The sequence below is a fragment of the Mchenga conophoros genome, linkage group LG4 (genome assembly GCF_057382185.1).
Source record: "Mchenga conophoros isolate Kocher_MC1m ecotype Shallow Benthic linkage group LG4, M_conophoros_male_GT1.1, whole genome shotgun sequence".
NCBI classification, from domain to species: domain Eukaryota; kingdom Metazoa; phylum Chordata; class Actinopteri; order Cichliformes; family Cichlidae; genus Mchenga; species Mchenga conophoros.
The window spans coordinates 15640846-15654008 of record NC_140529.1 but is presented as its reverse complement, the minus strand read 5'-3'; the positions used below and the strand labels follow the sequence as shown (position 1 = coordinate 15654008).

Below are 13163 nucleotides of genomic sequence, written 5' to 3'. Positions count from 1 at the left end.
TCTTATCAGCCTGTCAGTGTGTCTCGCACCAACATGTGCTTTCAGTAAAACAACGATCTCTTTCTATAAGAAATTACTCACATCACACACTCCTTGGTGTTGTGAGGTCTCTTTGATTCTATAGAACAATACCCTATAAAAATCACAGTACACATTATTCTATATTTTTTTAAAGGCAGCTTTGTCAGTCTCCTCAGCTTCCATGTGTGTAAAATTAAAGAGAAAAACCTTGTCAAACACACTGACTAATCAAGCGCCACATGTTTCACCCTTGAGAGGGTTCACGCTGCGTGAATATCAGCGCAATTTCCAGAGACTAATCCTTTTCCCTGCAAACGTCTGAATGATCACTAATTGCGCACGACTGAAAGGATTCTACGACGGTAGATGGCTGACTCCATTTGAAGCAATTACCGCACATATTAAACTGCTTGACTGGAAAACACACTCATGCTTGGTTGGTGGGCTCATAAGGGCTTTTAATTTGTCCCTGTTATCAGTCTCAACAGATCCACGCCTGCTAGCTTTTTAAAGTTGATTATGTTTTATCAAATATAATTTCGGGAGATATCAGGAGCAGCTTTTGTGTTTTCTTACTCTGCGGTGTTCAGGAAGTCCTGTTAGGGAACAAACTGGGCATGTGGTGCTTTGAGCCTATCAGACTGCCTGGAGATGTTTCTTTGGAGTTTTCCAGAAGTTCTTCCAAACCTCACTGGAATAATCTGTATTATCTGTAGCAGATATTTTTGTGCATTCTGCTGTTTTTTAAATAGCATGTGCATGAACTTTTATTTATTATTCAGGTTATATAACATCATGTGTTGCAGAGGAAGTCCATTTGGAGTGTATATTTGATAGCATAAAGTTCTGTATGGCTGTGTATGTAAGAGTAGAAGAGCACTATATAAACACAAATCCATTTACCAACATCATGCCTCCAGAAGGACTCATAGCTCTAGGAAATGAATGAATGAAGGAATTTAAAGCTCACATTTCACAGAGAATATTGGTTAACCTCCAAAATGCTCACTTTGGAAAAATAACCTTAATTGTTCTTATTCAATTACAAACTTAGGCAGGCGCAGGATATAGTGTGTACTTAATGTGTGTCGTGTGTAGGCCTACCCACATGCATCTACCCAACTCTTATCGCTCTTCCACTTATGACAAAAGGGCCAGATTTCCCTCAGCGTACAGACTGGGGGGATGCTCTTCTGATTGGAGGTCTACATGGTATCTGAATTTTTTTCCACAATTTAAGCATTTTTCCTCTACGTTTTAGCCGTGCTGCTGTGACGTACCTCATACAGCAATGTAGAGATAGTCAGAAGCAGGAATTAAACGTATGCCTTTAATGCAAAGTCCGATCAGTGTTTGAGCCCTTTTGTGAATCTGAATATGCAGCTCCGATGTCCTCGCATCACTCAGTCTCATTTCAAGAGTGCTAATATTGTCATGGTCCTGGGTCGGTGACCCAGCGCTTTTAGTTTGTTATCATTTTCATGATGATGATTGTTTTAGTTCTGTGTTATATTCGGTCTGCCTCTGAGTCTGCGTCTGGATCTGTCTGTCTATGGTGTCACCCCATCTGTTTGTGAAGCTGTCTGTTTAGATCTGTGTCTTGTTTGGTTCCCCGTGTCTGAGTTTCCTGTTTTATTGTGAAGGTCTCTGTCTGATGTGAGTGTGTTCAGTTTACATTTCCCCTGTCCCGTCAGTTCTGATTTCTCCCAGCTGTGTTGCCCTCCTGTCCCTCATCCCCTGATTACTGGTGTGTATTTAAGCCCTGTGTGTTCTCCTGCCTGTTGTCGGCTCGTCTGCATTCATCCGTCTACCTCTGCGTTCTATGGTGTTCCTGTCTCTGCGTCTCTCTGCCCCGCACCCCTTTTGTATGGTCTCAGGTTTGTCACTTAGTTTCTCCCAGTTTAGGTTTCCGTTTGTAAAGTACTCATACCTCGTTGCCTGTTTTTGTCACCACCACCTTTGTAAATAAAACATCACTCGTATCATCAGTTTGCTGCATCTTGGGTCCTCCTTTTCCTCCACACCACACGGCTCCCTCCGCCAGCCGTGACAAATATCGCAAGTTGGAATAGTTTGTGACAGTTTCCTCAGGGAGGGGAAGAGAAGCAAGGGAAGAAGGGCTGAGGATGCTAAAGGGAAAGAAAAGGCTGGAAAAGAAAGTGGGCCAAAGGGTGAGAGACTGAGAGACGGAGCAGACACAACGGTGAGAGAGTGCAAGACAGGCAGAATCAGAGGGGACAGAGAAGGAAGACAGAGACGATGGGTTGAGGAAGTGATACAGGGAGAGATAAAAGGCTCATAGCAATGAAAATAAAGATGTGGGAGAGATAACGGGTGTGAGTGTTGGGGGGGGGCAAAGTCAGACCCAGAAAGTTGGGGAGATAAAACAGAATTAGAAGAGAAGCGAAAGAAAGAGAGGATGTTTCCAGGGAGATAGGGGGTGCAGTGAACAACAAGTGCTCAACAATAGCCCTCATAAGCATTCTGCAGGCTGAAGAAAATCAAGAGACAGTGTGAGTGGGGGTGGAGGGATGAAAGAGGAAGACAAATGGAGTAATTGATTGGAAGTGGACACGTATTAATGAGAAAATGTATTAGCTAGCAAGCGGAAAATCAAAGGGCAATTGAGATGCATGTGTGGATACATTATGTGGCACACACCATCTAGTCTGTGGGTACTGCTTATACTTCCATGTCCCTTTAAGCCATCAGTTACACAATATCCCTGTGGAAATCTCATTCTTGTTCTCTAACTTCAAACTTTGTGTTTTTAGCCATGCTAGTTTCAACCAAATAATGCTAGAGATAAAGGTCTAAGCTAATAGTCATGATAAATGATGACAATTTAAGTAATAATTTCTAATAAAACTGCTGAGTTGCTCAATTTTTTCCTTTGTTGACAGTAAGCTCAATCTAATCACATTCAGCCCAGAGAGCATGTGTCATATGTGAAATTCCACTAAGTTGAATAAAAAAAAACAGAAAGAAAGAAAAACAGAAAAAAAACAAAAAGTTATTCGGCTAGAAAATTATCCAGGGGAGGTTTGCTGAGCTGGGTGCTTTACAGCAGCACCTCCCTTCATATTCACACCTGGGAGTAGCTGTCGTAGGCAGCCATCTTTAAACAACACAAAAAAAGCCAAAATGTAAAAATTGACAGCTCTCACCTCTTTGTTCTAAGCTCCTCCCACCAAACAAGATTTGAGATTTAAGCCATGCTGTTCAAGGCTCAAGGACTCCATCTAACCTGTTAAACCACCACAATATACTGCTTTAAATGCTTTTCTGGCATATCTGTCATATTATTCTATAGTCTCATCTGGTCTGGTCCTGAGAGTCCTGTGATTGGCTAAAGTCTGCGAAACATCAAAGGTGAAGAGCAAGTTTTTAGGGTGATTTGCATATTGAAAGCTAATGAATAGATTTCAATTTAGATCACATTTCTGTGAAGTTAGTATTTTTGTTTGATTGGAATAGATTTTGCTTAAGATAAATAAACAGAAAAGTGAAGAATGTATTTCCTCAAGGGAAAGATGTAGGACTAGAATATCAGTTTTATAGATGTTCACTGCATGGCAGAATGAACATTACCGGTGACTGCTGACTCACTCCAACAGACCACAAACTTCCAAAAGAAAAAACAAAACTACTGATCCACAAATTTTAGCAGTACAGTTATAACATAATGTCAAGTGTCAAATAATAATAAGCTACAGTATAGCTAATTTTATGCTAAGTCTCATAAAGGATTCAGGATCAAAGTCAGGACACTGAGTCAGGATGTTTAAACAAACAGAAGTTTGGCAAAAAAGTTGGGTTGAATTAAAAAATCAGTAAAACATTCAACCAAAATAAATGTGAAAGGAAAAACAGGATACAAATTCTAAAGGAATAACTAAACTCTATCGCTTGTTATTGAAGACTTTTGCTATTACTTCTATACTTTGAAATTCTCTTTTGAGTACATAAGTTCTCTCTGTCAACTGCCCAAGAGCACTCATAACAGCTGAGTGGAGCTGAGTTGTGAATGCTCCATGCTTACTGCTCTCAGTCCTCAGTTCCCCTCTCTTCTGATTGCAGCAAAGACTTTGAAGGAACGTTAGCACTGATAATGCTAGCGAGCTAACAGCAGATTTTCTTCAGGCATTGCAGGCACAGAAACACACTTTATGTGCTGTAGCATTAATTAGTTTTTCGTGTAAATGAATTTACATTCACAACACGCTGCAAATGTTCCTAAAATGCAGTAGCTAGCACCACAATCACAGCCAACATTGCAAATGTTGTTGCTGGTAAGTGCACGGTTTGCTAAGAACAACCAGCGACAGTGGGGTTGCCAACTTTTTAGCTATCAAATAAAGGACACTGTGGCGTGCCAGAAACACAATGGACAACCAGCTGGGCATAATACAAATATGTACTCTATGTTCATATTTTTATAATAAAAATGCAGTAAAATGTTGGTATTCAATTAAATCAATACCTCATTTAAAACAATCAATATGGCATTTCCTTTGAAAAATAAGCAAAAAAGAAAAAATGTTTAAATAAAATACTGTAAATGGGGGATTCAGGTACCCTGGTTGATATGCTACGCAGACCAAACGGCACCATATTTTCACAAATGACGTATTATTTCACACATCTGGTGCACATGACGGGTGTCACTGAGGGCTGTGACTAGAGCAGGGCGATATGGCCAAAAATATTTATCACGATATATATTTGAAAATTTGCGATAACGATATAACCGACGATATAATTGATGCGAGACAAAATACAACTCCACAACATTACTAGCGCAAAAAGACAACCTTCCATTTATTTTCACTTAAACAAGAAGCTGGTTTTTATGTACATTAAAGCTTTATAAAAATGTAACAGTGCAAATGCAAATTCCTTGCTGAAAGTTTAACCAAAAGGCATTTCCAGTAGAAATGGGCTGACATATCCTGAGCATAACCATGTATAATATCCACTGAAGTTAAAAAGAGGTGCTTTGCAACATTAAACTGCAGTGTGCAGTACGCATTTTTCGGACCATAAGGTGCACGGGATTATAAGGCACATTAAGCGAAACAAAGCAGTCAGATAAATCAAACTTTATTAAACTCATTCTTCTTGCTTCCTCCACTTCTGTACCATTGATTCATTAATGTTGAATTCTCTGGCAGCTGCTCTATTCCCATGTTGTTGCAGTATATTAATGACTAACCTCGTATTGTGGATGGATTATCTCAGTTGTTCTCCTGACTGAAGTTTGGTCCGTTTACAGCATCCTGCCATGTGATTGCATTTGTCTCTAACCATGAAGAACCTTCACGTTAACTTTTATAAGTGGAAAAGTGTTAGTGTTCGTCCTCCAGCTTCACTGTTTATGTTATGCTAACATAGCTGTGTCGCTAGCGATCACGTAGCACATCATTATATACCAGCTAGCCCAACTTCAGTAACCCTACAAACGTCACTGCTGTTTAGTTTCCTGTCTTCATTTATGTTGGAAGTGAAAGCAGAGCTGTACGTTTGATTTTTTTCAGAAATCTCTCAGTCAAAACATGCAATATCATGCTTAGGTAACTAGCGAAACTAGCGAGCTAACTTCCGCTAGCTTCCTGCTAACTTCTAACTCCGTTAAATGTAATAACTTTTGTTTTCATGGATGCCTGGAAGTTAAACTTTATAGTTACACCTGGTAAAGCAGCAATGCTGATCGTTTTATTAAAGATGAAAGAATTTAGACAGTTTTTAACTCTAAGTGATGCTGCAGTGTTGTTTGACCTGAAGTATACGGAGTTTAGGACCCAGATTACTCCCAGATTTAAGAGCATCTTAGTCCGACAAATACGACAATAACAACGGCCGCTTGCATGTTCTGCAAAAAAATGTGCTTTGTTGTGTATCTGACGGACAAACACCAAACCAGTTCCACATCACGGAAGTTGCACCATTTTTACAAACCAATTCTGGTTCATCTGTTTCACTCAACAATCGGCCATATGCGTATGAAAACAAAGGCACTGCGCATGCGCGTTTTACTCCCATTCTATCGCGATATTTCATTTTCCTATCGTTGCCTAACATTATACCGGTATTACCGTGAACGGTATAATATGGCCCAGCCCTAGCTGTGACACAAGTACTCGTCCAGGTAACGGTCAATATAAAAGGAATATTTAAGTTAGAGTAAAGGGCGAACCAATTTTACTCATTAGACGAGGACATCCTGGCTAAAACGGGACAGTTGTCAACCCCAAGCGACAGTAATGTTTAAATTCAAATAGGCAGGTAAGTAACTAGTGTAGGCTACTAGTTATAAGACTGATATACTGCATATACATGAACATTTTATAAAGAAATAAGACACAGGTCACAGTAATGATGGTCGACCAGATAAACAAAAAAAGCAGGAAAAATGCACAAACACATAGTCATCACTCCTTCTAATATAGTGTTTTTCTACTATGGTTGAGCACTAAAAGCATTTTATTCAACAGGTCGGTTCACCAGACACTTTCCACCTGACCATCTGAGATTTGCCTGAGAATAATTTGTTTATATTGAAGCTTTTATTTCTCATTTGAATTGATTTTAAAGAACATTACGTGTACCGTATATGTAAAACTGCTTTACATAATATTTCTACAGGCCTCCAAATCTGCTACCAGAGATCAAACAAGTATTTCAGGGACTTTAAGCATCCACCAATCTGTGTCAACTGCTCAATTCAGATTCATAGAACTAAGTAAATTTTCTGGATAATGGAATTTCAAAATGGCCACAAAACTGATGCATGAAAAAAATAATGACAGACATTAAAATTTTGCATAATTCCTATTAAGAAGTGCATCTTTCCATGTGACTGTCACATAAGAGTTTCCTTTTTTAATTATTAGAATTTAAATTTGATGAATTGAGTTTGAATGACCTGCAAAGACACACAAAGCTGGGTGCGTTCATTGCCTCTTGCACGTGTATTGTGTTTGATTGCACTATATTGTGCTGATGTTAATGTTTTCATGCTCACTGCTCTCATGACCACAGGCAACCATTTCACAGCAGGCTAATAGAAAGACAATTGCTTTAATGCATTTTGGGAGGCTGTGTGAAGGTTTCAACAGTGAGATTAACAGTGAGGAAATATTTATGGGTCTTTTGAAAGCAGCTCTGAGGTCACAGCTGATTTGTTGACTATGTCACAGTAATTTCCTTGTCAAAAACGACACGTTGATGGCGCGCTTTCTCCTGCCATGTACACAAAACACTAGAAAGTTTGTAAGAACCAATTATAGACTCCTAAGTCAGCAGTGGCATAGTGTATAATTCAGTGAGTGTTTCTTTTTCTTTGGCCTTATTAAAAGCAAATAGTGGATTTTAGCAATTAATGGTGATCAAGCGGGGCAGGAATTGCAGTTTTGAAACCAACATTTTCCATCTTCTCCGTCATTTTTCCATCTTCTCTGCCATTGCTTCTCCAAAAATCTTTGCTTAGCTCTTTCAGCTTGTTTGTTCCATGTGACTTATTCTGGACTAAACCTTCTTGCAGACATTACATCACATAAGGTCCATTAATTTAAGTTAAAGTTACAAGTGGGATATTTAGAATCTGGTTAGGCTTAGCATTTTTAATGAATTAAATGTATGCACACCACTGAGAGCAGTCTTCACATATAATATACTGCATGTAAACCCTATAAACAGTAGTATACACGAAGCCCTGCCTGTCATACCTGACTAAAGATGTTTTTTCCCAAATCAGCTGTGCATTTCCACAATTTTTACATACAGCACATCCTGAAGCAAGTAAGGAAGTACCCCCACGATGTAGTACACCCACATGGCCATTATCCAGTGTCTTTAAAACATTTAAAGTAGAGTAACGCCATACTGTGCATCAGATATAACTCTCAGTCCAAGTCTTTGTTTGCAGCTGAAGTTCTGCGTGCTCCCAAAGAGTTAAATCTGCAGGCCTTTTCCTGCCCGTGTTCCAGTTTTCAAGCGGCATCAGAACTTGTTCAAAGGCATCAAACAGTAAAAGACAGCAAGAGGGGAAGCTGTCTTATTTCTTATAAATGATTGACGCTCCCAGCTGGCAAACAACCAGAGACTCATCCTTTTTATCTTCACTTCCACTGTCTTGAATTGAATTCAGAGCATTTTGTGTGTTATTGATGTAAATAATCTTTATCCGCAGGTAAAGCTGTTGAGATAAAGTTGTTTTGCTAAAAAAAAAAAAAAGGCAGTTCATATTATATGCACATCCATGTTTTGTTTTGTTTTTTCCAATTTTTATTATCTTTCTGACAGTCCCAGCTAAGCAATCTTTCAAACATTCTCCCTCTGGTCCTCTTTGTTTCAGCGCTCTCTCTCTCTCATTCTTCTATCTTTGCCTCATATCACACTTTTCTCCTCTCTTCTTCCCTTTTTGTGGATGTGCGTGAGTGCACTTGTGAAAGCTCGTTAGGCAATTTGTTTGTCTACTGTCTCAGATTGTGTGCAGGATGCTCAAAGTGTGTAAATGTTGTTTTTCTTCTTCCCTCCAGGACTTTGACAGAGCTTCTGAAGCAACCCGGGGAGGGCGGAGCAGTGGATGGTACTGGTGTTCATCATCCTATAGGCACAAACGGCATCTCTGCCAGAGCGCTGCGCTCCAACAATGGCAAGTTTTGTTTTTTGGCATGTATGAGTTACCATACAAGCAAACTGAGCTGACAGAACATGGCTGATAACATGATAACATGGCGCTACCGAACTCTTAGCTCTAGCTAAAATTTTCACCAATTCAATTTTTAACTATTTAGCTGCAATTTCTAGATTTACTTTGTTTTAAAGATTTGTACACACTTTAAGTTACTATTGATTTAGTGTTACGATTTCATTACCAGATGAAGACCCCAAAGAATTAACTACTAAAACTACTAAAAAAAAAACTACTAAACACAAAAACTACTAAAAGTTTTTTCACTTACAATAGTGGATGCAAATAATAAATATGGCCATAGTATTAAATAATAAGATGAGAATTTCTGTAATTGCTAAAGTCTGGAAGCTAAGATAAAAATTCTGGCTTCAGACTTCAGTTTTTGCTAAATTTGGCTCTGCACAGTGGTGATTCTAGGGTTTGTTGGGGCCCGGGGCAAAAATCCTTCCCACCGTCATCACTACTTTGTTATAAATTATCTGACACCAGAAACAATAAAAGTTGATAGGCAACACATTATAATAGAAATGGCAGAGACCTTTTTTTTTTTGGTAATGATAACTAAACCACACTGACTGGTTATGAAGTGTTAATACTGCTTGCCAGCAAGTGTAGCTAGCTAGCTACAGTAACAAGTGGATTGCCGGTATCGTGTCTCTGACTCCTGGATGAGCATGCTCAGTTAGGTCATACTCCAGCTAGCAGAGCTGAACACACTTCCTGCTCGGCTAGCTAACTTAACTAATGCTAAATGCCAGAATAATTTACATGAAATAATGTGATTCTAGTGGAAGTTGCATTACATCCTGTCTTTCTCCCATAGTTAAGACTAGACTCGCAGCATTTAGGTATTTAGCATTAATTTAATTATTATTATCTGCTCCACTCACTATTTGGGCTAAGTTAGGCTAGGCTAGGTTGCTTTATTTGTACTGTAGGTAGTTTTTTTTTTTTTTTTTTTTTGCCTGTCCCGTTTGGCTCTTTTGCCATCAGAATTGTTGCCTAAAGGCAAAGAAAGATGCCCAACGGATTTACTTTACCAAATTGACCATCCCAGCCTTGCCGTAATGGTCCATTTGATTCACCTTTTATTGTTTATTTTATTTTCACTTACTGAATACGGGACAGACTTGACTGGGGGAAAGAAGGGGAGAAAGAAAGAGGGAAAGAGAAACAGCTGAGAAGAGGGACGGGGGAGAAGGGCAAAAGACAAAAACCAACAGAATGAGCAAAAAAAAAAAAAAGGAAAAAAATGCATATATCAATCACCTGGATCACCTGCTGAGAAAGAAAAAAGAAAACAAGCGGAAGAGAACAAGAGTAATAGAATAAACAACATCACAATGATATATGGGAATATGACAGTAAATACTAAATATTAAACATTATTGTGCAGCACATAAGATCAACAAAACAGTGTGCTTTGAGGTAGGAGCCAAAAAGGGTGTAGTTTGTGGGTGTGATCACCCGTGTGTACACCTGTGAGCATGGACGCGCTTGTTTTTTCAAAAGGTTCCTTCATGTAATGATCTGCTAGAGGGTGTGGGGGGGCCGCAGCCCCGTCCTCCAGGGCATGAAGCAGGTATGGAGGAGATCAAAACTCCAGACATCCAGAGGCCCCCAGAACACAAGAGACCAAGGTAGATTTTTTTCTACAGCAAGTAAGGTTATTTCATCCTCACATGCACATTTTAAAACAAACACAGACAATGAACAAAAGATAAACATGATGTAACATACTGAAGAAATAAATAGCAAATAATAACAGAGAACCCACACAGCATCACGCGGGATAGCAAAACTGTGATTTCTTTTCTCCTCTTTTACCTTTTTCTACTTTTTTTTCTCTCCCTGAAGTATAACTCTTTCATCATTGTCATTCGGTTTGTTTAAACTGAACTATGCTTGCCACTTGCAAACAGAGTGAGTGGAGTCAGGCAAAGTCCCCTTAGTGAGGTCAGGTCTCTTCTACTGTCATTGTAAACTTTGCACATTGCCTTTGCTGAAGTTTGAAGTTTGTCAGCCCTCAGGGTCTCCCGTATTGACCTGGGGCCCCAAGTTGTTTGCCTGGTGGCAAGCAGTGCTTCTGGCTCTGCATAATGTCAAAAAGACCAGAAATCTTCAGGGAAGCTTAGTCCTTCTCTGACTGCTGTTCAACAGCAAGGGTCAGCCAATCAGGTAACAGAAACTGTTTCAGCCAGTGGATAAACTAAATGTGGATTATTCTGAACCATGAACAGTGCAAAGCTGCTAACTACAACCAATACAGAGGTGGAAATGAGCATAGTATGTTTTCACTTCTTTTTCAATTATGCAATCGTGTGCACAAAATAATAAAAACTTTATGGAGGACTTATGTTGTGTCCAGATCCATACAGTATATCTAGATCGATCAGATTTTTTATTCAAATGTTATCCTTTTTTTAGCTAATCATTGTTATTCAAGTATATTGCCTGACAAGTTCCCTCTAAATTGCAAGTATGTCCAGGGGATTCAGAAACAAGGGGCTGGATCAACTGGAAGGATTTGAACAAAGTTTAACACTGACTGTGGCACTCATCATCCTCAAACACACACAACAAGCTCAAGAGACACTGAAGTTCATCATTTAAGCACAAAGTTCATGGAAGCATAATATACAGATACGCACACACATTTATATTTCTGTGCTGCTCTTAATTTCAAACTAGTGAACAAGAAAAGACACTTTACTCTTATACTCGCACTCTCAGCTGGTGCGTCTTCATCACACACATAAACACATACATGTCTTTCATGGGCGGGGACGTGCAGGGACAGACAGGTCATATTTAATTAAGATTTAATTAGCTGTTCCAGCTCCAGACCCACAGAGGGAAAACTGTGTGACCCATCTGTCTGCCTTCTTCTCTAGACACTTGGATCACACACACACACACACACACACACACACACACACACACACACACACACACACACACACACACACACACACACACACACGGTATACATGCTTAATATAACCCTCTGCTTCTTCAGTGGGTTGAGACCTAAATTAGTGGACATATTTCCTGAGGGCTCATTTGTGACAAGACTAATGGCGTGTTTAAAGGACAAAGGTCCCTGTTGGCTCACAGTTCTGCTCTCACTGTCGAACACAAAGAGAAAAAGTTGCCTTTTTGTCCAGTTGTATTTATATCCAGGTTGGCTCTCTATCATGTAGTTTTGCACCAGAGGCAGATGTGAAGCCATATGATGATAATAAACACAACTCACTAATGATGGCTGCCTCATTGGATGTAAAAGCATCTATAGGATGTCCCAGATGTTCCTCTCTGCTTTAGTTCCCATCAATTATTTGCATTTCAGAGTAAAAGTCTGTTTGTTTCTCTCACAAACCATAGAGGCAATATTCATCCACACAGCTACAAAGGGGAATTAGTGGGACTTCTCCCTTTACTTTCATCTTCCCACCACTGATGTAAACAAGTTTTAGCCATCTTTTTCACCACATACTGTGCTTATCAACTCTCAGCTTTATTCTGTCATCATCGTCTCCTTCTGTAACTGTACTCTAACACAATGAGAGACAAGCAAATGAACAAACACAAATACAGGGAAGCACTGGATCACCTTGACAACACCTACTGGTTTTGTAGACTCTAATATTTATATTTTAATCTAAATGAGATCCAATTTTAAAAAGTGGACATCATGCTGTCTTAAACCAGTGATCAAGACTATAAAGGCATCAAGACAGCATCTACTAAGATCATAAATCCTGTAAGCAGTAGGCAGTAGGACTTCACTCTACAGTGGGATTTCTTTTAGTAACAAGACAATTTGCCCCTTTTTGCTATTTGTAAAACAATCCAGGTTTATAAGGTACTTCTGTACTGATATCAATCTTCTTTTATGTAACCTGTGAGATAAATACAACCATACAACCAACTAAATGACCTAAAGAAACAGTGCAGGTGTGAGCATAAACCAACTTTAAACCACACGACAGAAGGGATGTCAAACATCTACACAGGCATTTTGACATTAGCCCGCTCATATTAGCCACACTCTTTTAATATTTCACGTGTGCAACATCACGCACAGCACCACATGTTTTAGCAGCATTTAAAACATCATCTGATTATCAAGGAATAACAAATACACATACAATATGTACAGCACCAGTGTTTAACTTCGCGTATTGCACTGGTCTCGGTTTTAACTGTTTTCTGAGTGTTTTTGCTAACTGGTAACAAAGCACACACTTTCAAATCAACCCAGAGTGGTTGACTCTTAAGGGAGTGAGAAATCATGTAGGAAAAAGGACAAACCAGTGAATCAGAGTTTAAATTAGACAGCAAGCTAACAAGGGGAAGGGAAAGAGAGGTGTGAAATAAGCACAGACATATGGAGACGTGGTGTATATCATCTAGAATGGGGTACAATAAAATAAAGCCTTCC

At 39.3% G+C, this 13163-nt stretch overlaps 1 protein-coding gene across 1 annotated transcript in view; it reads left to right on the top strand.

Annotated features, from left to right (window-relative positions):
• LOC146575764 (protein shisa-8) overlaps window positions 1-13163 on the top strand; it is a 134153-nt gene that overhangs the window by 42721 nt on the left and 78269 nt on the right. The window contains exon 3 of the mRNA XM_085270626.1: window positions 8562-8677. Coding sequence (XP_085126752.1) covers window positions 8562-8677 — 116 coding nt within the window. The remainder of the gene's footprint in view (window positions 1-8561; window positions 8678-13163) is intronic.